The 23,576-nt window shown below is 53.2% G+C and overlaps 8 protein-coding genes across 8 annotated transcripts; 3 read left to right on the top strand and 5 right to left on the bottom strand.

Moving 5' to 3' along the window:
* The first annotated feature begins 379 nt into the window (after positions 1-379).
* SMAC4_00372 (uncharacterized protein) lies at positions 380-3,052 on the top strand. Its single transcript, XM_024655425.2, has 2 exons — positions 380-829; positions 1,036-3,052. Exons 1-2 carry the CDS (start codon positions 707-709, stop codon positions 2,731-2,733), a joined length of 1,821 nt encoding a protein of 606 aa, XP_024511009.2. The 5' UTR covers positions 380-706; the 3' UTR covers positions 2,734-3,052.
* A 5-nt stretch (positions 3,053-3,057) lies between these two features.
* Positions 3,058-5,367, bottom strand: SMAC4_00370 (uncharacterized protein). The gene is made up of 2 exons (XM_066089417.1): positions 3,996-5,367; positions 3,058-3,911 (listed from the first exon to the last, which is right to left on the bottom strand). The coding sequence occupies exons 1-2, from the start codon at positions 4,904-4,906 to the stop codon at positions 3,443-3,445; spliced, it is 1,380 nt and encodes a 459-aa protein (XP_065945855.1). The 5' UTR covers positions 4,907-5,367; the 3' UTR covers positions 3,058-3,442.
* A 988-nt stretch (positions 5,368-6,355) lies between these two features.
* SMAC4_00369 (uncharacterized protein) lies at positions 6,356-10,577 on the bottom strand. Its single transcript, XM_003351775.2, has 3 exons — positions 8,000-10,577; positions 7,222-7,947; positions 6,356-7,160 (listed from the first exon to the last, which is right to left on the bottom strand). Exons 1-3 carry the CDS (start codon positions 8,929-8,931, stop codon positions 6,572-6,574), a joined length of 2,247 nt encoding a protein of 748 aa, XP_003351823.1. The 5' UTR covers positions 8,932-10,577; the 3' UTR covers positions 6,356-6,571.
* Positions 10,578-11,113: 536 nt separating this feature from the next.
* On the bottom strand, positions 11,114-13,537 carry SMAC4_00368 (uncharacterized protein). Its single transcript, XM_066089416.1, has 2 exons — positions 12,839-13,537; positions 11,114-12,540 (listed from the first exon to the last, which is right to left on the bottom strand). The coding sequence occupies exons 1-2, from the start codon at positions 13,177-13,179 to the stop codon at positions 11,349-11,351; spliced, it is 1,533 nt and encodes a 510-aa protein (XP_065945854.1). The 5' UTR covers positions 13,180-13,537; the 3' UTR covers positions 11,114-11,348.
* A 377-nt stretch (positions 13,538-13,914) lies between these two features.
* SMAC4_00367 (uncharacterized protein) lies at positions 13,915-16,342 on the top strand. Its single transcript, XM_024655419.2, has 5 exons — positions 13,915-14,221; positions 14,419-14,493; positions 14,558-14,626; positions 14,681-15,039; positions 15,105-16,342. The coding sequence occupies exons 1-5, from the start codon at positions 14,185-14,187 to the stop codon at positions 15,756-15,758; spliced, it is 1,194 nt and encodes a 397-aa protein (XP_024511008.1). The 5' UTR covers positions 13,915-14,184; the 3' UTR covers positions 15,759-16,342.
* Positions 16,343-16,898: 556 nt separating this feature from the next.
* Positions 16,899-19,049, top strand: SMAC4_00366 (uncharacterized protein). The gene is made up of 8 exons (XM_024655416.2): positions 16,899-17,185; positions 17,280-17,387; positions 17,686-17,720; positions 17,780-17,811; positions 17,876-17,921; positions 17,979-18,045; positions 18,108-18,255; positions 18,313-19,049. The coding sequence occupies exons 1-8, from the start codon at positions 17,129-17,131 to the stop codon at positions 18,825-18,827; spliced, it is 1,008 nt and encodes a 335-aa protein (XP_024511007.1). The 5' UTR covers positions 16,899-17,128; the 3' UTR covers positions 18,828-19,049.
* Positions 19,050-19,059: 10 nt separating this feature from the next.
* SMAC4_00365 (uncharacterized protein) lies at positions 19,060-20,657 on the bottom strand. Its single transcript, XM_003351771.2, has 2 exons — positions 20,365-20,657; positions 19,060-20,273 (listed from the first exon to the last, which is right to left on the bottom strand). Exons 1-2 carry the CDS (start codon positions 20,481-20,483, stop codon positions 19,115-19,117), a joined length of 1,278 nt encoding a protein of 425 aa, XP_003351819.2. The 5' UTR covers positions 20,484-20,657; the 3' UTR covers positions 19,060-19,114.
* A 100-nt stretch (positions 20,658-20,757) lies between these two features.
* Positions 20,758-23,576, bottom strand: SMAC4_00364 (uncharacterized protein). The gene is made up of 4 exons (XM_003351770.2): positions 23,136-23,576; positions 23,001-23,070; positions 22,107-22,937; positions 20,758-22,049 (listed from the first exon to the last, which is right to left on the bottom strand). Exons 1-4 carry the CDS (start codon positions 23,169-23,171, stop codon positions 21,742-21,744), a joined length of 1,245 nt encoding a protein of 414 aa, XP_003351818.1. The 5' UTR covers positions 23,172-23,576; the 3' UTR covers positions 20,758-21,741.

Raw genomic sequence — 23,576 nt, 5'->3', positions numbered from 1 at the left:
ATAATAATCAATCTAAGTAGTATTAGAAGTAGGTTGCACTAATTTTAGTATAATATCTAATACAAAAGTATATGTTAGAAGAAATATAACCTTTAAAAGATTCAAATTTAATTTCAAAAGAATTACAACTCTTAATTAACTAAAACTCTATTATAAGAGCAGAAATTTCAGAGAACGGATTTAGCGAGGATTTCAGAGCAAAAAAGTTCAGAGTGGTTCCAAATGCGATTCTGAACCCCTTTTGTCAGAAGATTTCAGAGCCCCATTCCTTGCGCGCCAAACAGCCCCTTAGTATTTAGTTCCCGGGCCCTCTGGTTGCCCCTGGCGTCCCGCTGTGTCGTTCGGGGTTCAGTGCCAAGTGCCAACCCCAAGTCCCAAAATGCCCCGCATGAGAGTTGGTTCTGGGTGGGGTCTCGCCAACGGGCCTCGGGCTCCAAAGGGACGCCGGCGCTCGGGCAAACATGGCGGGGCTCGTTCTGGGCGGTGCAGTGGTCCAAAAAGTGGATCCCGTGGGATGACTAAAACCGCGGCCGGACAGCTGTGGAAAAGCCTTTCTTCTCTTTCCATCATTGGAAGACTTGGAAGACTGGAAAAGGCGGAACGAACGAGCTTGCTGTTCCGAACCTGTCACGCGGCGCATTCTCGTCCCATTCAGCCTCCCGTCTTCTCTTCTTAATACTTGCTTCATCGCAACAAATGCCGTGGGATGAATTACCTACAACTAACCCAGACTCTAACTGAGTCCTTCATTGCCCTGGCAGATGAAGTCCAATCACTGATCGACCGCAAGACCATCCTTGAGCACAAGCTTCGCTTTGCGCACGAGCAGGTAAGGTAAAACACCCTCCATTTCCTATCTCCAATTCCAACCCCCCCTTTTTTCCATGATGTTTTATAGCTCTAGATCTGCCCGCTGCCTATCAACAGCACGTGGAGACAACTTCTATTGTCTGATTGAATTCACACCCAACATTGCGCTTGTCATAATTTAATGTGGCGATCACATCTGGCTAACACAAGTTGCCCGCAATTTAGTACCAGTGTCTAGCCGATAAATATGCGCCTGCCGTCCCCGAGGTAGCCGAAACGCTCGCAAAGCTCCAGCTTCCCCCGGACGTGCACTATTATTCTGTCCCGACCAACTCATCCGTCGTGCCTTTGCCTCAGCGCATCCAGCCTGGGAACTCTCAGCACGAGATCGCCTTGCAAATCAGAGAGGGGAGAAAGGCGGCTCAGCTCATTGCCGCTGCCATGGGAAGGGCCAGCAAACACAGTGACTCTAGCAAGGAGGAGGCTTCCACCTCTCCCGTTACCGCCGCCGACACCATGACTACCATGTCGACCGTGCTCGAAAAGGACTTTACTGTTGAGGGGAAGAAGAAGGGCCTCCTTGCGTGTCCTTTTTCTGTTGCTGCTGCTGCTGCTGCCGCTGCCACGCCTCCCGCTGTCCAAGACCAAGCATCGCCCAACCTTGGTATTGGCAGTGGTGTGACTGGCGATGGCGCCCAAGACCAAGATGCTGCTGCTGTTGCTGCTGCTGCTTTAAATGAAGGCGCCGGGGCCGCTGCCATGGACCCCACTCCACACAAATCCTCTGACCCCATCTGCGCTGCCATGTACGAGGACTCGACGTCGATGCCCGCCCACACTGCTGCCTCCAAGTGTCCAATCCGATTTCTTGACCAGCACTCGCCTGAAGAGATTGCTCGCTACGTGGAGACGCACAAGCACGAGATTCCGCGCAGCCATGAGGTTTGCGTCAGGCGCTATCAGAAAAATGAAGAGCAAGTAAGGAAGCTCGATGCCAAGTACGGGAATCTGGTCAACATGATCGAGGACCTGAGCCATCTGCACAAGCCCATGCTGCCTTCACCACTACTAGCGACGGGAGGAGATCAATATCAAGACCCCGAGCAAGTCGATAGAAGCTCCAATGATCGAGTAGCGAACTGGGCCAAGTCTGTTTCCGCCAGTGACCCGCAAGCGCCACCGGAAACTCAGGACGACGACCAGAATCTGCCGCCCGTAGAAGATGAGGAAGAACGTGAAGGTCGGTTTGATCGTCCTTTGAGAGAGGTGCGTTTGGGAGAGTCGCCCAGTCGGCCATGGGGCATTCCCGTACCAGCCATGGAGGACCAACCCCGGAGGCAAAGGAGTCGGAGCCCAAGTCCGGTTCGGCCTGTGGTTTCTTCGAGTCCGCCGGCTCAAGATGAGATTCCTTCTCACAAGAAGGGTCCAGGGGCTGGGAAGTGTCCCTTCGATCATACCAAGATGGCTGCATTCGCTTCATCTAACACAAAGGTTGAACCACCCAAGCAGGAAGAGGTGTCGAGAGATATGGAGGAAAAGAAGGGTCCCGGGGCTGGGAAATGTCCCTTTGATCCCACCAAGATGGCTGCATTTGCTTCATCCAGCACAAAGATTGAGCACCACTCGCCCAAGCAGGAAGCAGCACCAGGAGAGACTATACACAACGAGACGGCGTATCACAAGGTCGAACCTACCAAGCCGGTCGAGGAGCATCATCATCATATACCACAACCTATGCCCACACCACAACCAACATTCATCAACATGGCAGATTTCCCGATTCCGAAGGCTGAGACAGCAACAGGTCAGGAACAACAGGCCCCCATGGTTTTCAACTTCAATGGTCCGGTCTTCATCGGATATCCTATGGAACAAGCTATTCAGTTTATGCAGCAATTTCAACAGGGCGGCGGCAGCAAGTAAACAGAGCAGGGCAGGAACGTCGGGTCCGGAGGGGGAGAGAGCATCCAGTCTCTTTTCTTGTATTTGTTCGTTGTGTCATGTCATATAATATCTCAGGAGCAAGCAGGCGAGCGTGTTGTTGTTCTTAGTCAAAGGCTTGTTGGTTGGGTTTTGAAACTTTGTCATAGCTCATAGGTCATGGTGGTTGTTTTGGTTTTTTACTACCCGGTTTTTGCAAATGGATAGCGAGGAGTTTCAAGGGTTTCTGCATCAATACTTATTCCCCATATCATCAATAATCATATAATGAATGACAGGCTTCTCGGAAGATACATACCTTAGTAGTATTAACAACAATCTTCGCATTGAACATTCATATGTACTGTATTACCCTCTCTCACCCTGTGTGATCTATTGCACTTCTTCCTCTAGTAACCAATATGATGTCTAGGCATAAAACCAGCTACAAGGCCCAAGCAAGGACGCCGTCAAAAGCAAATCATGTACAATATGTGATCAAAACAAAAACCCAAATGCTCTCTTTCCCAAAGACGCCTTAGAACACCTTATTGCTTTCCCCATTTTCTATACGCGATGGACACCACCCGCTTGCTTGCTCGCTCCTTTTTGTGCATATATGCCACATAAAGAACCTGAAAAAGTAAAGAACAAATGAAAATGACAGAAGAAATAAAACACATTCATTCTCTTCAAATGAACTCGCCCTCCCTTACTTCCTGCCCTCCAAATTGGCCTCCTCATCCCAACTATCCCTATACCGATCTGTCTCCCACAGCGAGATGTCGCTCTCGCTACTCTGCCTCCTCAAATCCTGTTCCCTGCCCGCATTCCCACCAACCAACAATCTCCCGCCGGTATTACCCTCCAAGTCCGCATAATCCTCCTCGTCATCGTCCACCTCGAGCGTGCCGTCCGCCGTGCGATGAACCTCCCCAGCGGCCGTGGTGCCGGCAGCAGCGGCGAGCGCGTCAACCCCGTCCAGTCCTTCCTCGTGCGCCAGCTCCTCGGCCCGCGACATGGTCCGCTTCCAGATGAGGTAGCCGACGGCGGCGCCGACGGCGCCGAAGACGAGCATGGAGACGTAGTTGATTGCGCGGTCGCGGGTGGTCATCTTGTCGCCCGAGGAGGCGAGGAGGGCGAGGCGGGAGCCGATGAAGATGTGGACGAAGAGTTTGGGGCTGTTTTCGGAGATCACTGTTAGTATAACGACCAACCAAAGGGGGGTAAAGGGAAGATGATAAAGGGGAAAAAAAAAAACTTACGTAGCCAACCCAGTAGCAACCGCAAACCCGCCCACCCTCAACCTCGGCACCGTCGCCAAAAACCCGTTGCTCAAACTATATGGCAACGGACTGAACCTGACCATAGCCAGGACACCCAAGCCATCCCTCCGCAGCACCTGTCCCAGCGCCACAAACCGCTTATCCCGCCCGACCAACCGATTCACATAGCCCGCCAATACGCCCCTCGACGCCAAAAAGCTGCACGTGGACCCGCACACCGTCGCCGCCGCCGCAATCGGCCAGCCCCAGGGAAACCCGTACACGAATCCCGCGACGGTCACGGCGGTAGAGTAACCGATGATCGGGGGGAACGCCGTCATGAACACCAGGCCGAAACAAATAAGCCAGCCGAAGGGCAACGCTCGCCATTTCTCTGCCAGCGGACCGAGCGACGCGAAGATGGCGTGGGAGTAGACGAGCGCTACGACGCTCAGCGAGAAGAAGATGGCAAGGGCCACGAGGATGGCGATCTTTTGGAGCAGCGAGAGGCCGAGGAAGATGGTGATGGCGCGTTGGGCGATGCTTAGACCCGTGGAGATGGCTCGGAGGGCGAGGGTTTTGAGCTGGCTGACACGCCCGCCGCCGCCGCCGCCGCCGGCAGCGGTAGAGGTGCGGTGCGAAGCGTTTCGGGAGACGGAATAGGGACGGCCGGAGGAGAGACGGCGGATGTTAGAGGCCGAGGGACGGGCCCATTGCGGAAGGTCTTCGCCGTTGGGACCGACGCGGGGGCCCGGGGAAGAAGTCGGTGAGTGCGTGGGTGTGGTGTCTGTTGAGGAGCCGCGGGAGCGAGGGGAGGCGGTGGCTTGACGCGGGGAGGAGGAGGAGGAGAGGTTCATGGAGAGGGCGGCGGCGGCGTCGCGGGCCGTGTGGTTATTGTTGCGGTCCGGCATGATGATGGGGTTCTTGTCGTCGGAGGACGACAGACGGGTAAGTAATAGGTCTTATCGGTGAAGAGTCGAGTGATCGGATGGTAGGATAATGAGGTTGGGCTGATCTGACTATTGATGTAGGGATTGATACTCGGACTTAAACACGCTGGGTAGTAAGCGCCGTGCCGTGTGTTCACCGGACTTTGGGGGTGAAACGGTTGGACGTTGGTCGAGGAAGGTGGCTCGGTGAGTGGGTAGGTGAAAGGAAGATGGGTAGGTAGGTAGAGTTAGTTGAAGTGTCGTTGGTTAGAAGATTGCTCTGCTACCTGGTTGCATCCATTGAGGTGATATGACCTGTTAGATGTCGGCGTCTAAATGTCCTTGTAGAAGATCTGAAACAGCTTTGGATCGATATCGGGAAGAAACAAAGTAAACAAAGTGTTTCGATCAAAGGAGAAAAAAAAAAGCTTGAAAGAGGCTTGGTAGTAGGTACCTCTAGGTAATAAGAGATGCCTGTGCCGAGGATGAAGTAATACGGTACAGTAAAAGGTGTGGTGTTGCACAAGGACGGGAGTCAGTCAGTTGAGGCAGTCGAAGTTGCCCTATCGTTCCAACTCTCCGGTGCAATCGGAGACCGAAACTCCGCCACTCGCAAAGTGAATCAGCCAATCTGGAACAGCACCTAGCGGACCAGCACAGGGGACCCGTGGACATTTTGGTTGGTTGTTTCGGGCTCCTTGGCCTTCAGTTCCTTTTTAGCGTCTCGTAAACACTGCTGCTGTGAGGTACTCAGGTACTGTAAGCTGAAAGAATTGGACCTTTCCATTGGGAACGGCTGGCGAAGTGGAAGCTCGCTCGTCTAAAAGTGTACCCGTAAGACCCTTCATCTTCTGATTATGAAGCTCGACTCTTTTAAGATTTCAGTAATTCCAACATTTGAATGTCTCGATAATATCTTATCTCCAAACCACCCTTCCCGCGGTGATCCGTCCTCATTTTCGCTCTTACACCAACCACCCCGTTTCTTCTGCACGTAGGGACTTGATACATCAACGTCATGCACCTGGGACAACTGACTGAGAGACAGCGACAGGGGCATGACAACTGAGAAACAGAGAGGGGCAGCGCCGGGAGCGGCGGACAGGATCCATGATGGTTTACAGGGATAGCATTGAGAATGGGCCAGACGTTCGGACGTCCTGTTCTGATTCCACGCCATCCCAAGAATAGGTACCCATCCTTCTGACCATCAACAAAACACCCCCTGGCGGCCCTGGCCGAGATCTTTGGAGATCTGCACCCAAGCGTCGCCCATCCCATCTTTAAACTCCCGGATCTTCGTCCGTGGGGAAATTGGGGGCAGCTGCGTCTTGCTTGCAAAGAGTGAGCCATGATGTATTATTCACAGACTCCAATCGGACCTTGTAGTTACGGTCACCACATGTTCGATCACGTTCATGCCACAACATGCACATCGCTGTAATGGCTCAATGATTATTGATAATCGATACTTCTCTCTCCTCTTTCCCGCCACTATGCTCTACCGCTGTCAACCAGCCGGGCTTGTTGCTCCCATCTTCCCATCCATCCTCATTGAAGACTTCCTTCCAGTTCCACCCTTCCATATACTGAATTCGGCTTATCGGTGGTTCGTCATACTCAAAATTCCTGTCCTCCTCTTCCCGATCACCTTCCCCTGTAGCTAGCAGGACCCTTGGGAATCTCCTTGGTAGCCATCGGGTCCCTAACAAGCAGCTTCACTTTCCCCTCCCCAATCTCTACCCCCTGGGAAAGAATATCAACATCCCCCTTGAGCTCGTCCTTCTTCACCAAACTAACCCCATCCTGCGACAATGACTTATCCCAACTCTTCGCATCAATACCCAAAATCCCGCCCATGCTATTTCTATCCCCCGGCACCGAGAACTCACGGTAGGCGTAGTGCCACTCGTTGAGAAAAGTGCGCAACGCCTTGCCCACCTTGTCCTTGCCGTTCTTGCTGTGATGCCCGGTACCGGTGATGGCATAGACAGGTCTGCTTTCGTTTGTGTTCTCGGTCAAAATACCTGCAAGGTATTCGACTGCCTCTTCAGGGTGTAGGCCGTGCAAGTCAACGTAGATCTCAGGATAGCTGCCATTGTTTTTGTTGCGTTCCTCGTAGAGCAGCGCCGCAGCTTCACGGTGAGCTTTCCTCATCAGGTCGTTTTCGCTCTGGCCGCGCAAGCTCAGCGCCTTGGCCGCACGGGCATCGTTGCGGTTCCACGCTTGAGCCGCACTATACATGATGGTCAGTATTTGTCATCCCTCTGTGTTATGACCTGGTAGGAACGACGTACCTTTGCAGAAACTTGTTGCGCAAGCCGCCGTGCTTAATGGCCTCCTGACGTGCCTTGAGATACGCCTTGTTCGCCTTCTCTCCAGTCTCAAGCCAAGGAATGTGCTTGGGCGGTGGGATAGCCTGAGCAGCAGCGCTGTTCTCGCCATTTCGAATGCTGGTAGAGCTGCCATTGCGACCCAGCTTACCATTAGGCCTCAGGTTGATGTTGACAGGAGAGGGAGACATCTTGACAATATCGGCGAGTGTGCTCGGGCCTGGACTAGCGATTTCCTTGGTGCTGCTACTGCTGCCACTACCGGTGTGGCCATGTCCACCCCTTTTACCATGGTGCTTCTTGCTTTGCTTGGCCAAAGCGGCGCCCAGAGTAGGAAACGCATCCGCATCGTCCGGAGACGGGACCGTTTGCGTTACTTCCTTTTGCTGGTGTCGGCTACCAGGCCGCGATCGCGGACGGTCGGGATAGCCGTAGTTGTGGTGGCCCTTGAAGCCCGGCGGCGGAGTGATCCCTACTGCGGGAGTGTTGGCTGACGCTGGGAAAACGGGCAACTGCTCAGGAGTTCCCGGCTGCAAGGACGGAAAACTGTTATAGTCCTGAACGTTTACCGTCGAGTAATGCGTCGGTGGTGTGCCCGAACCGTCAATATGCAGCTTGTTCACCAAATTCGCCGGGTCATGAGAGAATACGCAGGTATCACGAGCCAAACAGTTGCCAGCAACCCAGTACCTACGGAAGTCAGCCTCAGATTCTGCGTTCTCAAGATAAAGGCATAACTTACTTGCAGATATGATTGCTCAAATCGTGGCTAAACCGGCAATCAGAGCGCAAGCACTGCCCGGTGGACAGGTAAAACTTGCAAATCACACCCGATCTCTGCTGGTCGGCCGGAGTCGCAGGGCGTTGATCAGGGGTCATTGACTTGCCAATTACAACCACCTTGGCTTCATCGTTATGGCCCAAAAGGGAGACATCATCCTGTGCCTGGTCGCCCATAATAGAGGCAACGGTGGCGCTCAGGTCATAGCCATGCATAGCAAGGGCAGTGCCGATTTCGTCATCCGTTTTACTCGGACCCAAGATGGACCTCAACATGTCAAACGGACTCATATCGGCCTGCTGAGTCGATACGAATTCGGGAGCGGCCACATTCAAGCCACTCGAGCCGCCGATGGAAGAGGTCACACTGAGACGGTCATCGTCACTAACGAGCCAGTCTACATTGTCCGACTGGTAATCTCCGAATACCTCTTGCGAAGGGGGTTCATCATTGGCGGCAAACTGATAGGCGTTTAAATTAGGACTGTGAGGGACGGGTGTAGCAAACGCGAGTCGCGGGGATGGCCTAGGCGAACCAAAAGGGGAAGCCGTAGAAGACATGGCCCGGCCGAAAGTTGTCGGTACATATCCGGGAGGGGCGAGCGGACTGACGCTCAAGCGAGGCGAGCTGGAAAGAGGGGTGCTAGAGCCTCTCCAGGGAGCCGGCGACGGGCGTCGGAGAATGCTCTGTCGTATGGATGGCGGAGATGTCGCCGTTCCGCCTCCGTCTCGAAACCTCCACATGGCATCTAACACTGCATTATCCAGTGACTGCCCGCTCAAGGTTGTCTTTTCCCTGAGAAGGTCCTGTAGCTTGTCTGTCTTCTCCTCATCGTCAAGGTCTGGGTCCTCTAGGACCGGAAGACAAATGTCGTATGTCTCGTCAGACACCATGTTGGACGCAAGGTGAATTGTATGTGTGTAGTTGGGCGTTGGTGTCTTCTTTATAAGCGCCGCCGTTGGTTGACAATGCGCCCGTGTAGTGCGAAAGCCACCAGGTGCTTGGAACAGTCGGCGGCTGTTGTATTATGTGATTCGACCGGATGAGACGGATGCCGGCAGCGTCAGCCTCGGACGCAAGGGCGGGCTGGGTATGTCGGGCACCGGCGAATCGAGTACGTGTGAGTCGAGGTCGGGAATTTTAGTCGAGAAAAGATACTGGTATTATCCCAAAATTGGGGGGATTCGAAGTCGAATTGGCGAGGCCAATGGGTGGTTCGTCAAGGAACCGAGCAAACGGTAATGATCGAGAATCGGGCAGTTTCACGGCAGCGAGAATAAGGGCCGACTACCTCTAGTAGCATGTTGTCACCGCCTCGTCGGACAGCGGAGGGGTCACAGGGGACCTTGCTTGTGGTTGAGGTTATATGGGTGTCGGGGTGTCGGCTCGTCGCGAAACGGTGAGTAGTGAATGGGGTAAGCTTAAGCGTGGCGGACGAGCGTATGGTGTAAAGATAAAAGAGAAGCAAGTGGAAGTTGGGCAGCGTATTGTGCGATGTTGTGAGAGGCCGGATATCGGTGTGACAAGATGGGCACACCACGTTGAAGAGCCCGGACTGGCTGGGTACGAGTATAGGTAGGATCCAGGGGCGGGAACCTTGACAACCTTCTTGGCTCTTTGGGTCGGTCCTTGGGACAAAATGTCGGGGGCACAACTGCCAATGTTGACGGGTCCCTTCAGACGAGAAGGATTGGTAATAATCTTGGAGGGAGGAACAAACTGACGATGCTAATCGCGAAACTATAAGATGGTAGAAATGGTGGTGAAGGAAGGAAGCGATGAGTTAGGTCTAGAGAAGGGAGTGGTAAGAAGTACGTAGAGGTAGTCAGCTACCTATCTTGGCCGACAGTACCTAGGTAGGGTAGGTGTGCAATGATCGGGACTGATCTGCCCGACCTAACGAGTGGGAGGCCGCGAAGGGAAGAACCTCAAGGGCGCCGCAACAAACTGGGTGGGAGAAACCAAAGTCTCGACTGCGTGGTGGACGAGGAAACAACGAGACGGATCGAGCCCAGGTGTGGATGACGGGAGTGGATGGGGATGGGATGCACAGGGGAAGCTGCGCCGGTCGTGGCAGCACCTTCCTCTGGTGGTGTGCTCAGCGCTCACAGCACACTGGAACCAGCAGTTGGTTCCTTGTTCCTTCCATTGTGCGGGATGGGTGCCAGGGCGACACGCCAAATCGGCGGGGAGTCGGGGCCTAGCACGGGGGAGGCCCTGGAACGCAGCAAGAGCTGATGGACGCGTGGGGTCGAGCTGTTCGTGGCCGCCTGTCGGGGTGCGCACCGGGTCGAGTGGAGACTTCCTTTGCCAAAACATTCCAACAGCGGGGCTGTTTCTTACCGGATACGTACCGTGCACAGACCCAATATCAACTCAGCTGAGAGCCGCGAGACCTCCTCTTGTCACCTTTCCCCCCTGTGTTACTGAGCTACCGTATGAGTGTATGTGGATGTTCCTCAGCCTTAGCTCCTTGGTGATACAATGCCAGCACTGACTGACTGGCCCCATTCAATGCTGCTGTGTTGGCGGAAACCCCTATACGAGAAATGCCCCTTCGAAACGTGTACCTGGGCCAAACAGGGGCCGTCATCGCTTCATTCATGATTTGATGAAAGGGGTCGTGTAAAGGGGCCAAAAGAAGGAAGTGGAATCCTTCGTGGGCAAGGCGCAATGGGGTGGCCTCGGAGGCGGCCATGACCCATCATCCCAAGGCTACGGTCACGGCCAGTTTCTCGCTGAGTTACGGATCCTCATTGGCAGCTCGATCGTCATACAAGCCACAGAGATCTGTCGAAAACGGGCGCATTGTATGGATCCCTTTTCATCGACGATTCAATTGTCCATCCGTCTTCTCCAGGTTGTCTCATCGGAAGAAAACCCTCGCTCTGATGCTCGACGACCTTCAACACAGACTAATGCGCTCAGTCGATCTCCGTGTCCTTCCATGCTCTCCGAGCACATGAAGAACAATATAACAGTTTATCCAGTCCTGCTAGTTCATTCCATGTTCATACGCCGTGAACGACCGTCACGGATGATCATTGCCATGCCATCGTAGGGCAGGTAGCGGTAGCCTGTAGGATTGCCGCGAAGTTTCACCACTGCTTGTCCGTCCGGGGCAACTCCTGAGCTCTTAGCTTGCCCCTGAAGATCGAAACAGCCAATCGCTGGAGAATACGGCACTATATGATGTCTAGATGGTATACTTTTGGGTACGTACGTATTTACATGCATATCGACGTGATGTCATCCATTTAGTGACCAGAGCCACCAGACCAGAGTTCCGTTTCGGTCCCGGTAATCACCATTAAGGAATTTCATCCTCCTCGTCGATATCATCGCCGAAGCCAAAGGCAAAGGAGAAACCTCCGCCCTTCTTCTGCTCTGGTCCGCCGTCGGCGCTATCATGGCCGACCACTTGATCCCATCTCCTTTTCTTAATTCCCTGCTTCTCTTCCATCTGCTTCACAGCCTCCTCCTGCAGCTCAGGATACTCGACCCTTAAACGCTCAACAAAGAGCGTGTACGGATCCTCGACCTCTTTCTTGAATCCCGAAATCTGATCGGCCTTGTACTTCAAGAAAGATAGCACGTCCGACAAATGTGCCTTTGGCACAAAGTTCTGAGTGAGGGCGATGCCGGGCTCAAGGTTCACAACCAAATGCCACCAGCCGCTGGGGACGTGGAGGATCTCGCCTGCGTGGCAAATGCCCTCTCTGCATTCGGGCAGTCTGCGGGCTTCTGCGTGAAACTCGAGGAGCCACTCCGCAATACTGAGAGGGCTGGTGACTTCGCTCTGGTCTTCGGAAACGTAGACGCCGGGGACCTGGGCTGATGGCGGGAACATGATCCAGTACTTGGCTCCTTGAATGACCGCATTCCAGGCGCTGGTCGCGTTCGGGTCCTTGTGAAAGGTAGAGCCGCTCCGCTCGGGCCCGATGATCATCCAGCGATGCGCCGGCCGCTCAGCACCGAGTAGCTCGAAGAGATCCTTTCCAAAGCAGTCCGGGTTCCAGTAAGCCGCATCCTTGGTCTCGCCGACCTCGATATTCATCTTTTCGGCGAACTTCTTGTCGAACAAATAAAGGGGACTTTCGTCATGGCTGTCCATCATGTACTGGTAGTATGTGTCGAAGCTCCAGTCCACTGCCTCAGCTCTGAAGACAACATCCGAGTACACCTTGTGTAGAGTATCCATATTCCAGGACTTGAGGACCGGCCATGACTGGATGCACCTGGTGAGGATAAAAGGCTTCTTGCTCCATTTCTCCGCGAACTCCTCGTAGGTAAGGTCGTCAAGACTGGGGATCTTGTTCGCTGGCGGAATATTTCTCGTGTACTTTGGCAACGAGATGTGACTGCAAACAAACGGACGATGCAAGACGTCAGAGAAAACGTTGCTGCAGTCGATCTTGATACGCTTCTCGGGTGAGAGGCCGAGAACAGTTGCCCTCCAAGAGCCCTGCCATTGGAAAGAGGACTTGTCTTTGAATTCAGACCTACACTTCTGTTAACATGGATTGGGTCCGTTTGTTTCTCACGAGGTGCTATTTCGTCGTTGAGCAGATGTCGGGTGTTTTCAACAGCCTACACAACTACACATGACATGTCGGGAAAGATGCTCAACTCTCCGATATCAAAGAAGGGGAATATCTGACAAGAAATGCCGTCTACGCTACTGATAATACGTGTTGGGCTAGTTCCATGGTCAGGGGTCGGATGACTCCCAGGAAAGAAGGGGACTATGTAAGGTTGGATGATGACAGTTATCTGCGTCAGAGATATGGTCTCACTTACTCTAAGAAGATGGTTTTCCAGAGATCGTCATAGCTGCAATGAGCGTAGAGAAATTTGCAGGCATACCCGAGAAGCCTCAAAGTACGCTTGTCCAGATACTCAAAGAGCTGGGCAAGCATCTCATCAGGCAGGACTTGCAGGTCACCCAATTTGATCCGGGCATCCTCCCCAGTATGGAAGTACTTGTTGCCTAGAGGCTTGACCCCCAGAGGGTGTGTAGGAACGGATGACTCGACGGCTGTTGAAGCATCATCCTCGTCAGTCATTCCATGACTCCCATTTCCATTTGCCTCGAAGACGAGGCTGTTAGGCTTTTGTTGTTGGTCCGTTGAGAGAAGCATCGTGTGAATTCTTTTGGGAATTGCCGGTTTTGTCTGTGTCTGTCATATAATGTCGGCCAGCGAAACAAGGTGTCCTCCAACTGTTGCAGTCAACCGCCGAATCGGAATAGGGCTACACTGGCGTGCTTATTGAGTGGAAGAGGATGGAAACGGGCCAGTGTCCAATGAATAATACCAATCGTGACAATGGCTAGCGGTAGTATGAGAGAGGAAGGCGTGCAGGTGTGAGGACACCACTTGGTGGCTGTAAGATCTAAAAGAAAATCCGGTTGTGGCCAAAGTGAACCCCCGCGCCTCGCAGTTTAATTGAATGGAAGAAGCCAAGTGATGGATAGAACAGACATCAGGAAGAAAGAAAAGAAAAAAAAAGCACATGAGAGAAAAGAGACGCCCAAGATGTCAACCAACGGGTGCATGCGTTACGAATATTTGCCCCGGGGACCCCTGTCCATGTGTCAATGTGGGCTTCAAGCGTGCGCCGTTGCGATGGCAGGCGAAAGAAAAAAAAAAAAAGGCAGCAAGGCAGCGGCGCTAGTGCCAAGGCTGCCCCACCATGCAATTGCGCAAGCTCCCTGATTGGCTTGCAACGGTTGGTTTTGGAGGAGGGGACGCCAAAAAAGTTGACTTGACATGCGGGCGGCGGGCGTGGCCATTCACCAGTTAGGTTTTTATGCCTGAGGCACACATAAATTTCCGGTCCGCCAGCAAATTGAATTTTTATCTGTCCGCCTACACCACAGGCTCTCTCCTCTTTTCTGCCCACCACTTCCCAACCCACATACAAACACCCCATCCCTCGACCTTTTTTTCCAGATCCTTTTCTCTCAGTACAACTGGGAGTTTTTGAATCTGTCGATTTTCCAATAACTTAATATCCTCTCCAACATATCTGCAACGTGACGTTTGCGGATATTTCTTTGCTCTACTACCCCACCAACACTCTAGTATTTCCAGATCTAAGCAGGGCTTGGATCCGGAAATCTTTGCGAATCTACAACCGCAATCATGGCTACCGATAAGGGACTCGAGGATATCCCCGAGGGTACGTTCAAACTATCATCAACATCACCAAAGGGCCATCGCTACACTTGGTCGATGGCTTCGAGCAAGTCTTTGCCGTCGCTGTCGTCTGTGTGCTGTGCCTCGCCCCTCTCCCCCTCACCTGCCCCTCGTCGGCGCCCACATTTTTGGCATCACCACCCAGCTCAGCAGTCACTGACAATCATTTCACCCTTACAGGACAGATCGAGTCTAACTACGATGAGACCGTTGACTCCTTTGACGAGATGAACCTGAAGCCCGAGTTGCTTCGCGGTAAGAACGCCATTCTCGACCGAGCGGTGTATGGGAGGGCCACGTGCTGATGGTTGATGATTAGGTATCTACGCCTACGGTTTCGAGCGTCCCTCTGCTATCCAGCAGCGCGCTATCATGCCCGTCATCAAGGGTAAGAAAACACCACTTCTCGACAAAATGGCCAACTCCCGCTGACTCTCCAAAGGCCACGATGTCATTGCTCAGGCTCAGTCCGGTACTGGCAAGACTGCCACTTTCTCGATCTCCGTTCTCCAGAAGATCGACCCCACCCTCAAGGCCTGCCAGGCTCTTATCCTCGCCCCCACCCGCGAGTTGGCCCAGCAGATCCAGAAGGTCGTTGTCGCCATCGGTGACTTCATGAACATTGAGTGCCACGCCTGCATTGGTGGTACCTCCGTCCGTGATGACATGAAGGCCCTCCAGGACGGCCCTCAGGTCGTCGTCGGTACCCCCGGCCGTGTCCACGACATGATTCAGCGTCGCTTCCTCAAGACCGACAGCATGAAGATGTTCGTCCTTGATGAGGCCGATGAGATGCTTTCGGTACGTATACTCTGCAGTGTCTACAGCTTTCAGATGCGAAATGCTAACTTTTCTCCTTTCCACAGCGCGGTTTCACTGAGCAGATCTACGACATCTTCCAGCTCCTCCCCCAGAGCACCCAGGTCGTCCTTCTCTCCGCCACCATGCCCCAGGACGTCCTTGAGGTCACCACCAAGTTCATGCGCGAGCCCGTCCGCATTCTCGTCAAGAAGGACGAGCTTACCCTCGAGGGTATTAAGCAGTTTTACATTGCCGTTGAGAAGGAGGAGTGGAAGCTCGACACCCTCTCCGATCTCTACGAGACCGTCACCATCACCCAGGCCGTTATCTTCTGCAACACCCGCAGAAAGGTCGACTGGCTTACCGACAAGCTCACTGCCCGTGATTTCACCGTCTCCGCCATGCACGGTGACATGGACCAGGCTCAGCGTGACCTGATTATGAAGGAGTTCCGTTCCGGTTCTTCTCGTGTCCTGATCGCCACCGATCTCCTCGCCCGTGGTATCGATGTCCAGCAGGTTTCTCTCGTCATCAACTACGATCTCCCCGCCAACCGCGAGAACTACATCCATCGTATTGGTCGTGGTGGTCGTTTCGGCCGTAAGGGTGTTGCGATCAACTTCGTCACCGCTGACGATGTCCGCATGATGCGCGAGATTGAACAGTTCTACAGCACCCAGATCGAGGAGATGCCCATGAACGTCGCTGACCTCATCTAAACAAAAAAAGCAAAAAGCCTCATTGATACACGATATCCTTTTCCTTACTCTCGGCATACCCCGCTACCTTTACACGTCGGCATCCATCTAGGATTTAAGAGGCAGCCTCGTGTACACGGTTTCTGATAGAGAAGGAGGTTAAGGACTTCTTTCCTTTCTTACTGGAATTTTGCGGGTTCAGCATCTGGTGGTAATCTTTTCTTACGCCACACAAAGCGCTGGTACGGATCTAGCACGTGCGCACGCTCATTTACTTTAGAGGTGCTCGGTGCTCAAAAAAGACGGACGAAGGGACGGACTGCTTTGTATTGAGGTTCTCTGGTCAATCTGTAACTAGTTGTCAAGGGAAGTTCTCAAAATGCGATTTAGACTGAACTCGGGGTCCTGGTGTTGTGAAGCGGGCGATGGCCCGGTAGGCTTTGTGACGGCCGCAGGGACGATATATGATGATCATGATGGTTCTTGTACCCGGCAAAGCTGGATAGGCAGGATGATGCAGCCAGGTCAGCTGCTTCTGCTTGTTAGATTGTTAGCTTCAATAACGGTGCTTTTGTAATTACTTCTTTTAACTTTGCTCTTGTCTCCCAAGATGTCTATGTTGTCTGTGATGAACCCTTTTTGTGAAACAACGCCATCAATGGTATGATGAGCTATGTATACGTAATGTGGAAGGAGCCTACTTTACATGATGTTAAAGGTTATGTCCAAAGTGTACTGGTACGTTTGTCATGGTGTACAGCGACAATTACATAGTAGACAATGATAAAGCTACTTGGCTATCGTTCTTCAGCCTCTAGGTTTGTAAGGTTGGTTTCAACTTTGAATGAAAGCAGCCCGTACTTCGAAATCCGTTGCGGATGCCCCACAAGACCCAGACTGTTTGTTTTAAGTATCAAACTTGCAACTGGGATATGGACCTTGCCTCAGTTGGTAACGACGCTTTCAATCCCTGGGTCGGCCAATTGACGGGAATGCCATGCTGGGGAGTCCGTTCTCCGTCGATGTCGTCTCCAACTGGAGGTTGACATGAGCCCCACATATACGTAGCGGTCTCCACACTAAAGTTGCGATGGGCTCCAGCTTGCCCAGCCAAGAACAACGTTGACTCGCCGGGACGCCGCCTCGCAGCCTCTTCCGCACCTTGACCTGCAACTCGTTGCAACCGCGTCCCTGTCCTTTTGCCATCCATCGATTCACTTCAGTCACAAAATCGGTCGCATTCACCGGCCCTTTACCCAACAACCACTTTCAAACCTCGACCGGCTCTGTGACTCGTGTTGCGGCCCCTTCGCCTATATTTATTCTCTTATCACCAACTTCCTTACCCGCAATCACCGCCAATACACCCTATCGTCGCGACATTACGCAAAATGGCCGACAACTCTCTCGACCGTAGCCTTGACGAGATCCTCGCCGAGCGCAAGCCAGTACGTAATACCCACTTTGGTCTTTCCATGTCTGCCAATTGACTTGGGCCATGGATACTTGGCCAATGGATACTGACATCAATGCTTTCTACAGAATGCCGGCCGGGGCTCAGGCTCTCGTGGTAAAGGCAACCGGGACAATGGCGGCGACAACCGCCAGCGACGCGACAGAAATGATTACCCCCGCGATGGCGTCAGAAAGGTACGCCGCCATACAAGGAGAATTGACCTTCAATCTGCCTTCAGGCTGAAGATATCCTTTTACTATAATTGGCAACTTTACTGACGCTAATTCGACTGTTTCTTCACAGGTTGAAACCTCTCCTCTTCCCCTTTAAACTTTACGCCCCGCTCTTTCTCAGTCCGGTTACCTTCAGATGTCGAACGCAGCCACTCAACCCGACTTGTGCTCGATGCCTCGAATCGCGACCGAGGAGGAAGCCGGCGTAATATGGTTTGAAATTCCCAGCTAACAGCTCCCGACTTGTTGGGCGGGACAGTCCTTCAGAGATGATGCACCAAGAAACCTAGACTCGTACGTATACAAGCGCAACATTATTGTCAGAAAGCAAGGTACTAACATGGCTTGTACAGCGAATGGGTTCACGACAAGTTCGAAGAGAACGGTACGATCTAGCCGAAACAATGAAATGGGGTCCTGGAAGGCCTAGCTGACTGGTCTCCCTTCAGACCGCCGTCGTGCCCCCAGAAGAAGACAATCTCCGGAACTCTCTAGGTAGGAGACATGACCCAGGCCGCTTTGGACCATATCCGTGTACTGATATTCTAGCAGCGATCCTAGAGGAAGCAAGATCCGAGTTGACAACATCCACTACGAGTTGACCCAAGAGGACCTCGAAGTAAGCTTCTTATCAGCCTAGGAAGATTGCACAAACCCACCATACTCACCATATACATATAGGGACTCTTCTCGCGAATTGGACCCCTCGTTAAGCTCGACATGAAGTACGATCGCGCCGGTCGCTCGGAAGGAACGGCGTTTGTCACCTATGAATCTCCCCAGGATGCCAGCCGGGCCATTCGCGAGTACGACGGAGCCAACGCTGCCGGTATGTTCACCCTAAATCTCCGAATTCTTGGTTGCAGCATATCTAACAGCAATTCAGGCCAGCCTATCCGCCTCACTCTTATGCCTAGCGGCCCCCGCCGTAACCCATTCGAGACCGCTATCAACCCTCGCCCCCTTGCCGAGCGTATCACTGTCCCCGGTGGCCGATCCCGCTCAATCTCACCCTCGCGCCGCGACCGTGAGTTGGATGAGGAAGCTGCCCGCAAAGGAATCGACAGATACCGTCCTGGTGGTTCGGGTCGCGGCCGCTCGCGCAGCCCGCTACCCCGTCGTGAGGGTGGCCGTGAAGGCGGTCGTCGTCCAGGTGCTCGCAGGGAAGGTGGTGGACGTGGTGGACGCGGTGGAAGAGGCGGTGAGAAGTCCCAGGGTGGCGAGCGTACCCGTAATGGACGCCCCAAGAAGACCCAGGAAGAGTTGGATGCGGAGATGGAGGACTACTTTGGTGGCGGTGGTGCGAACCAGGAGAACAATGCTGCTCCTGCGGCTGAAGCCTCCAACGGGGCTGCCGCGAGTGGTCCTGCTGAGGACGACATCGATATGGGCATCGAGTGAAGAGAAGATTTGGTTCAGCGGCTGAGATATTGGGAAGCCCAAGAAGAGGTGGTGCTTATGAGATTGGGATATGGGTTTGCAGGAGTTTGATCCAGCCCTTGTTTAGACGGTTACGGATTCTCTCTACTTTCTTTTTCCTTTGGTACGCATTTATAGCATGAATCGATCCTTTCTCTAGCGCATAGGATTTGGACAAGCACAAAAATACTAGTACTTCATCTCTCAAAGTGGTGGTTGAAAACGGTGATATTCATATAGAGAAGTGCTATTCATTCACCACCACCACATCACTTCTCAACCCTCTCCATTTCCCCTCTCCTCCTCTTCCTCCTCTCCTCCAACCCATCCCCCAATGCCTCACACAAATCCTCCAAATCCAACCCCCTCTTCCTCTTCCCCACCTTCTCCTCCCCCAACACCGTCTCGTCCGCAACAAACTTAAACACCCCCGCCACCATCTTAAACACGTCCTCTCCTTCCTTATCCCACCCCACCTCCTCCTCGTCCGTGAACGTCTTGCTGATCTCCTCCATCTCCCGCACCCACCGGTACGCTTTGGGCGGTAACGTCGTGACGTACCGCGTCATGGTCTGTAACCTTGAGGGCGCCAGTCTCTCTAGGGAAGAAAGAAACGAGGGGAGGATCCTGAGCGAAGAAGCAGTGGATAAGGAAAGGAGGGAGAGCGCGGCGAATCCTTTGGCGAGAGCGGCGTAGACGTTTTTAAGGGCGGAGGCTTGGCCTATCTCTGATGTCTGTTTCTGCTCAGCAGCGGTGGCAGTTAAGGAAGAGGAATCCGCGTCGGCGGGATCGGGGTTGGGAAGGATATGTTCGATATGCAACACTTCAGCGAAATGTTGGCCATAGGGGTAAGGAAACGTGGAAGTGTCTGTGAATGACCATGGGCCTGAAGTAGGGAGGAGAGGGCAGGACCAGCCGGTTGTAGGGTCGTGGAGGATATCTTCTTGCGGGAAGGAAGCCGTCGTTGGCTTGGTTGATGAGGTTGATGCGGGGGAGGAAGAAGAAGAAGAAGAAGAAGTAATCAAAGCAGCTGGACCAGTAGCCGAAGGACCCAAGTTCGTACTTCCGCTACCGCCCGTCACAGACTGCTGCTGCTGTTTCCTCGAAGGAGGACCACCAAGAATACAGCCATCTACAAAGCGGACGTCCCGGTCCGGATCGAGGCCGGCGGCCGTGAACTGCGCGGCGATGGACCGCACGGTGGATGGGGCGATGGCGTTCATGTCGGCGAAGTAGAGCGGCGTGGACCTGGACCTCGTCGGAGAAGAGACATGGACATTCTTGAAAGCGGCGATGATGCGTTCAGCTGTGGCGGCGGCTTGGGCCGGCGGGACGACGGAGAGGACTACGTCGCATTGGGTGATGAGGGCTTCATCTGTTGGCAGAAGCTCGGCGCCGACGTTGGTGGCGCGGTCGATGGTGTCTTGGCTGAGTGAGGATTTTGGTGTTAGTTTTATTAAGATTTATTAATATTTATCATGTGAAGAAGTTGTCTTTGGGATATATTATATCACCTCACCTTCTCCCGGTGCAGTTGGTTGCGACGGCGTAGCCATTTGCGATGAGAATGCTGGCGAGAGCGCTGCCCATGTCGCCCATTGAGATGATGCCAATCTTGGCTCTGGGTTGCTCCCCCATTGCCTCTGTGTTTTCAGATATTGTTATACGGTTTCACTTGGACGAGGTTGACGATGTCATTAATCTCTGGTTAAAATGTGGTCTACCAACGTGAGCCAGGTAGTGAGAGAATGAGGAGTAAATATCATGCACATATATGTAGTGATAACAGGAGGGGTGGTTGATAAAATGTGGGGTCGTGATGACGTTCATGATACTATTGACCCATTTTGAGACGATCATATTAGTCAGGGAAGGAAAGCTTAACGATATAGGCTTAGCGGACGACGAGTATGTGCATTCGCGCGAGAAGAGGTGATTGTTTATTTAGTGATGATAGGATATATACATGAGAACCACACGGGCAGGATTCATTCGGGTCTGAAATACTTTGCAGACACTTCTTCCTGAGGCATTGTCATAGTCACAACGAACAGCACAGATTCACCGCTGTGAAGCGGGAAAATGGTATTCAGAAATCTTCAAGATCATTTCGCTAACAGTTCCAGAAAAACCCAGCTTCCCCCCTTCCTTCCTAAATCCAGGCGAACAATATTCCTTTATACGTGTAGTGTAAGCACGTATCGAGCAGTCCCTTTCCGTTCCATGCTACACGGCCTTTCCTGTTCCTTCAGAAGAAAAAGCAAACAGCCCGGAAAGAGATGACGATGCCATATTCATGCCCCCTTCATCCTTCCTTTCTATCAGTCCGATATCCTTTCTCTAGAACGCCTGCCAGTAAGACCGAGTGTCGATGGATTTTAATCTCGACAGTAGTAAAAGTCCACCATGTCATGAAACGAAGGTGAAATAGGGGGAACATCGAAAAGAACATTGAACCCTCTTCTTCCACCATTAACCATGTCAGATAGTGACAGTCCGGATGCTCCGTGGATGAAAAGTGTGATCGTACCCCTTCCGCCCGCGCCGACTTGATCACACTTGTAGGTATTAACGGTTTTCACCTTGCATCATACCCCCTTTTTGTTCCCTTTCTCCAGCTCTTCGTCTTGTCGGCCCCTGAAATATCGTGCCTCGTCAAATGTGCAATACTCGACAAAGGGTCGAGTAATCGGGTATATTTGCTTCGTTAAGGGTGATCATGGGAACACGAGGCAACCAAATGATTTAGTATCGTTGCAAATCATCCAGCCTCCACAGCGACGAGTCTTGCAACAACGGCAGTGCATGGCACGTGTTGTTGGACCGTCGGTTGTTCCGCGATTTATCGTCGAATTATGGATAAGGTTGGTACTGCTTCCCAGCGCATTCAGCTCGCTTACTGCGAGGCGCACTGAACGCGCTCGGCCTGGGGCTCGTCATCCTCCTCCATGGGGCTGTTGGAGAAGCCACGGCCGGCTCCGTTGCCCTCGACGTCCTCGAGATCCGCAGGCTCAGTCATAGCCTCCTGGGGAGGTACGTTGAGAACAGCGGGGGCGGGAAGGTACTTGCGAAGAGCCTCGAAAGCAGCGGGTTCCTCAGTCCAGCCTTTCTCGGGGAACTTGACGGAGAACTGGATGAACATGTTACCGTAGTCGTGATGGCGGTAGGAAGGCATGCCCTGGCCACGGATCATCTTGACGGCGTCTATTTCACGGTTAGCGCTAGCTCATACATGACGTAGTGGGACAGAAGAATACTTACTGGGCGCAATGGCCTCGCCGGGAAGAATGTCGACGCTCAACCAGCGCTCATCGAGATGCTCGATGAAAATGGTACCACCGGCAAGGGCGGTAACGAGATCGATCTCGCACTTGTAAAGGAGGTCGTCCTCCTGACGGGTGAAGCGGGGGTGGGGCTTCTGCTCGATGACAAACACAACATCGCCGGGGAGAATACCAGGCGCCTGGTCACCCTCACCGCGGAATTCGACCTTGGTACCGCTCTTAACACCACGGTCGACGTGGACGTGGAGGACCTTGCGATCGACGACGGTCTTCTTGCCGTTGCACTGCTTGCAGCGATCCTTCTCCTTAATCATCTCGCCTTCGCCATTACAGTCAGGGCAAACAGTCTGGAAGCGCTGGATCATGGGACCCATTTGCCTCATCATGATCTTGGTACCCTGACCCTCGCAGCCAGCACACCGTCTGACGGAGCCCTCCTTGCCGCCGCGGCCGTCGCACTTGGGGCAGAGAATAGAGCGCTGGAGGGCCAGCTTGGAGATCTTTCCGCGGTAGATGTCCTCGAGCGATACGTGATGGGTGTGATGAATAGTCTTTGCCTTCGCGGGCGCACGCTGCTGGTTCATACCGCCGAACATACCACCGAGACCGCCGCCGAAGCCGCCGCCGCCGAAGAACTGAGCGAACAGGTCCTCGGCAGCCATGCCGCCACCGGCACCGGCACCACCTTCAAGGCCAGCCTCGCCATACTGATCGTAGACGGCGCGTTTTTGGGAGTCGGAAAGGATTTCGTATGCGTGAGAGATCTCCTTGAACTTTTGCTCGGCAGCCGGGTTGTTGGCGTTCTTGTCTGTAAGGTTCGTCTGTCAGCACGCTATTCGGTTGCGCAAGTAGCGAGGATGGCGGGACATACCTGGGTGGTACTTGAGGGCACCGGTCTTGTATGCCTTCTTCAATTGCGCCTCGGTGGCATCTGGGCTGACCTGTTTCCGCGCGTTAGTCCACCTCCTCTGTCAGGCTGGCGGTGTCGGTGAACAGCGGGACTTACTCCAAGAGTCTCATAGAGCTTTGTTTCCTTGACCATCTTGACTGTCTGGTCTGGGTATGTGGATGTGTGTGGAGAGATGTGTGTTGGCAAGATTCGGAATGCTCTGGATGCTCAGTTCCGGAGATAATGACGGATATGGGTAGGCGTCAAAGTCGATAGAAATCGCGGTCTACTAGTGGGAGGAAAGATAAGGTCAGCGGCTGGGAAGTCGCGTCGAGAATGATGCAAGTCAAATCGAGAGAAAGAGACGAGATGAAAGGTGGAAGTCGAAGGCGGCGGTGGACAATGGTGGAAGGGAGGAAAGAAAGATCTTTTGCGCAAAGTGGTTTGGGAAAGGCCGATGGGGTCCCGAGTCGGGGTTTGGTTGGCAGAGTTGGGGACCTGACTTTCAGGCCTCGCTCGCCTCGGGGGAGTGGTCCAGGGCACCAAAAGAAAGAAGCG

The sequence above is a fragment of the Sordaria macrospora genome, chromosome 1 (assembly GCF_033870435.1).
Source record: "Sordaria macrospora chromosome 1, complete sequence".
Classification (NCBI taxonomy): Eukaryota; Fungi; Ascomycota; class Sordariomycetes; order Sordariales; family Sordariaceae; genus Sordaria; species Sordaria macrospora.
The sequence above is the reverse complement of the archived record's forward strand: the minus strand, read 5'-3'. Positions and strand labels throughout refer to the sequence as shown.

What these genes read in the sequence shown, in the direction of transcription:
- SMAC4_00364 (XM_003351770.2), bottom strand. Translation starts at nt 23,171, where the DNA reads ATGGTCAAGGAAACAAAGCTCTATGAGACTCTTGGA. An exon ending in TGCCCTCAAGTACCACCCAG is followed by an intron (nt 22,938 to 23,000) that starts GTATGTCCCGCC and finishes CGAACCTTACAG; the next exon opens with ACAAGAACGCCAACAACCCG. An exon ending in CGGCGAGGCCATTGCGCCCA is followed by an intron (nt 22,050 to 22,106) that starts GTAAGTATTCTT and finishes ACCGTGAAATAG; the next exon opens with ACGCCGTCAAGATGATCCGT.
- SMAC4_00370 (XM_066089417.1), bottom strand. Translation starts at nt 4,906, where the DNA reads ATGCCGGACCGCAACAATAACCACACGGCCCGCGACGCCGCCGCCGCC. An exon ending in GTTGCTACTGGGTTGGCTAC is followed by an intron (nt 3,912 to 3,995) that starts GTAAGTTTTTTT and finishes CTCCGAAAACAG; the next exon opens with CCCCAAACTCTTCGTCCACA.
- SMAC4_00367 (XM_024655419.2), top strand. Translation starts at nt 14,185, where the DNA reads ATGGCTACCGATAAGGGACTCGAGGATATCCCCGAGG. An exon ending in GAAGCCCGAGTTGCTTCGCG is followed by an intron (nt 14,494 to 14,557) that starts GTAAGAACGCCA and finishes GTTGATGATTAG; the next exon opens with GTATCTACGCCTACGGTTTC. An exon ending in TATCATGCCCGTCATCAAGG is followed by an intron (nt 14,627 to 14,680) that starts GTAAGAAAACAC and finishes GACTCTCCAAAG; the next exon opens with GCCACGATGTCATTGCTCAG.
- SMAC4_00366 (XM_024655416.2), top strand. Translation starts at nt 17,129, where the DNA reads ATGGCCGACAACTCTCTCGACCGTAGCCTTGACGAGATCCTCGCCGAG. An exon ending in TCCTCGCCGAGCGCAAGCCA is followed by an intron (nt 17,186 to 17,279) that starts GTACGTAATACC and finishes TGCTTTCTACAG; the next exon opens with AATGCCGGCCGGGGCTCAGG. An exon ending in CGACAAGTTCGAAGAGAACG is followed by an intron (nt 17,812 to 17,875) that starts GTACGATCTAGC and finishes GTCTCCCTTCAG; the next exon opens with ACCGCCGTCGTGCCCCCAGA.
- SMAC4_00369 (XM_003351775.2), bottom strand. Translation starts at nt 8,931, where the DNA reads ATGGTGTCTGACGAGACATACGACATTTGTCTTCCGGTCCTAGAGGAC. An exon ending in TTGAGCAATCATATCTGCAA is followed by an intron (nt 7,948 to 7,999) that starts GTAAGTTATGCC and finishes TGACTTCCGTAG; the next exon opens with GTACTGGGTTGCTGGCAACT. An exon ending in CGCAACAAGTTTCTGCAAAG is followed by an intron (nt 7,161 to 7,221) that starts GTACGTCGTTCC and finishes CATCATGTATAG; the next exon opens with TGCGGCTCAAGCGTGGAACC.
- SMAC4_00372 (XM_024655425.2), top strand. Translation starts at nt 707, where the DNA reads ATGAATTACCTACAACTAACCCAGACTCTAACTGAGTCCTTCATTGCC. An exon ending in TTCGCTTTGCGCACGAGCAG is followed by an intron (nt 830 to 1,035) that starts GTAAGGTAAAAC and finishes CCCGCAATTTAG; the next exon opens with TACCAGTGTCTAGCCGATAA.
- SMAC4_00368 (XM_066089416.1), bottom strand. Translation starts at nt 13,179, where the DNA reads ATGCTTCTCTCAACGGACCAACAACAAAAGCCTAACAGCCTCGTCTTC. An exon ending in TGGAAAACCATCTTCTTAGA is followed by an intron (nt 12,541 to 12,838) that starts GTAAGTGAGACC and finishes ACAGAAGTGTAG; the next exon opens with GTCTGAATTCAAAGACAAGT.
- SMAC4_00365 (XM_003351771.2), bottom strand. Translation starts at nt 20,483, where the DNA reads ATGGGGGAGCAACCCAGAGCCAAGATTGGCATCATCTCAATGGGCGAC. An exon ending in ACCAACTGCACCGGGAGAAG is followed by an intron (nt 20,274 to 20,364) that starts GTGAGGTGATAT and finishes ATCCTCACTCAG; the next exon opens with CCAAGACACCATCGACCGCG.